Here is a 2,084-nt window from a genome sequence, read left to right as displayed (position 1 = left end):
CCGCTGTTTGGCCCCGCCCCCGGCGAAGATGGCGGCGCTGCGGGCGCTGCGGTGGCGGTGGCGGCTCCCGGGGCTCGTCCCGCGGCGGCTCCTGGGGACGGCCGTGAGTGCGACAGGGGGCACCGAGCGGGGGACAGAGGGGCCCCGTGTCCCCCCTCCGGGTCCCCCTGTCCTGTCCCGTGTTTGCCCCGTGCTGTCCCCGTGTCCTGTTCCGGTGTCCCCTGTGCCGCTGTTCCCGTGTCCCCTCATTCCCCTGCCCCTCTGTTCCGTCCCGGTGTCCCCCGCTCCTGTCCCCTGTCCCCACATCGCGATGTCCGCGTTTTGCCCCCGTCCCATCCCGGGGTCCCGCTGTCCCTGTGTCCGCTCCGTTCCCGGTCACTGTCCCCGCAGCGCTGGAGAAGCCGCGGCACACCCGGGGTCCCTTTTTGGGGATTTGGAGACCCTCGGGGCCACCGCCGTGTCCCCAATCCCCGCAGGAATCCCCCGAGGAGCGGCCGCAGTTCCCGGGGGCCTCGGCGGAGTTTGCGGAGCGCCTGGAATTCATCCAGCCCAACGTCCTGGCCGGGATCCCGGTGTACCGGGTCATGGACCGGCAGGGACACGTCCTGCGGCCCAGCGAGGACCCCCAGGTGAGCGGGACAGGGGACACCTGGCACAGGCGATGTCCCACCAGGTGACACCTCACACACACAAGGCACAGGCAGGTGCCCCCTGTGCAGGTGACCTCCAGCCACGTGACAGAGCTGTCACCGCCAGCTGCTCGAACACACAGTGCCCGGGCAGGTGACACCCCAAACAGGTGGCCCTGTCCAGGTTGCCCCCAGGTGCCCCCAGGTGACCCCGGGTGTCCCTGTCCCTGCAGCTGCCCAAGGAGCAGGTGCTGAAGCTCTACAAGACGATGACGCTGCTCAACACCATGGACCGGATCCTCTACGAGTCCCAGCGTCAGGCACGGCGTGGGCTCACCTGGAGGGGCCTCACCTGGCGGCTCCAGGGCTCTGGGTGCCCAATCCCGGTTTTCCAGGGCCGCATCTCCTTCTACATGACCAACTACGGCGAGGAGGGCACGCACGTGGGCAGCGCCGCCGCGCTCGAAGCCTCCGACCTCGTCTTCGGGCAGTACCGCGAGGCAGGTGAGGCTCAGGTGGGACAGGTGGGCACACGGGAGATGGATTTTGGGGGGATCAAGCCCAGATTTGGGCTCCGTGTGTGCCAGGGATGCCCCTGGAGCTGCTCCTGGTGTTTTGGGACGCTGGCGATCCCTGGAATGTGAGGGACAGGTGAGGCTCAGGTGGGACAGGTGAGATGGAATTGGGGTGAATCCATCCCAAATTTGGGATCCTGCTGTGCCAGGGATGCCCCTGGAGTTGTTCCTGGCACTCTGGGAACAGGTGGGACAAGTGAGGCACAGGGGAGATGGATTTTGGGGGAATCAATCCCAAATTTGGGTTCCAGGGGGGTTTCTGTACCAGGGATGCCCCTGGAGCTGTTCCTGGTGTCTTGGGAACACTGGTGATCCCAGGAAGGGGTGACACAGTTGGGGACAGGTGTAACAGGTGACACAGGTGAAGGACAGGTGACCCAGGTGTGGCACAGGTGACCCAGGTGAGCCCGGATCCGTGTCCCCAGGTGTGCTGCTGTACCGCGGGTACCCCCTGGAGCTGTTCATGGCCCAGTGCTACGGCAACGCCAGCGACCCCGGCAAGGGCCGGCAGATGCCGGTGCACTACGGCTGCCCCGAGCGCCACTTTGTCACCATCTCGTCCCCCCTGGCCACGCAGATCCCGCAAGGTGATGCACCTGGAGCTGGCCCCGGTCCCGCCCCGTGTCCCTGGGGTCCGTCCTGTCCCTCTCCGTAACTGCCAGGGAGCCCCAGTCCCACCCCTGCACCGGCTCCCCGCAGCCGGGTGGCACTGGCTGGGTCCCTGTGTTGTGGCACCTGTCCCTGCTCTGTGTCCCTGTGCCCTGTCCCTGCTCCGTGTCCCTGTCCCGTGTCCCTGCTCCGTGTCCCTGTCCCGTGTCCCTGCTCCGTGTCCCTCCTCCATGTCCCTGTCCCCTGTCCCTGCTCTGTGTCCCTGCTCCGC

The 2,084-nt window shown here is 67.3% G+C and overlaps 1 protein-coding gene across 1 annotated transcript in view; it reads left to right on the top strand.

The window, feature by feature from the left end:
• The first annotated feature begins 17 nt into the window (after positions 1-17).
• Positions 18-2,084, top strand: part of BCKDHA (branched chain keto acid dehydrogenase E1, alpha polypeptide) — a 5,198-nt gene continuing 3,131 nt past the window's right edge. The window contains exons 1-5 of the mRNA XM_017729561.1: positions 18-103; positions 477-629; positions 863-949; positions 1,025-1,133; positions 1,630-1,855. Of these exons, the coding sequence (XP_017585050.1) occupies positions 29-103; positions 477-629; positions 863-949; positions 1,025-1,133; positions 1,630-1,855 (650 nt within the window). The 5' untranslated portion in view covers positions 18-28. The remainder of the gene's footprint in view (positions 104-476; positions 630-862; positions 950-1,024; positions 1,134-1,629; positions 1,856-2,084) is intronic.

Source organism: Corvus brachyrhynchos, unplaced genomic scaffold (assembly GCF_000691975.1).
Source record: "Corvus brachyrhynchos isolate BGI_N302 unplaced genomic scaffold, ASM69197v1 scaffold543, whole genome shotgun sequence".
Lineage (NCBI taxonomy): Eukaryota > Metazoa > Chordata > Aves > Passeriformes > Corvidae > Corvus > Corvus brachyrhynchos.
Note: the sequence above shows the minus strand (reverse complement) of the source record. Positions and strands in the feature narration are given on the sequence as shown.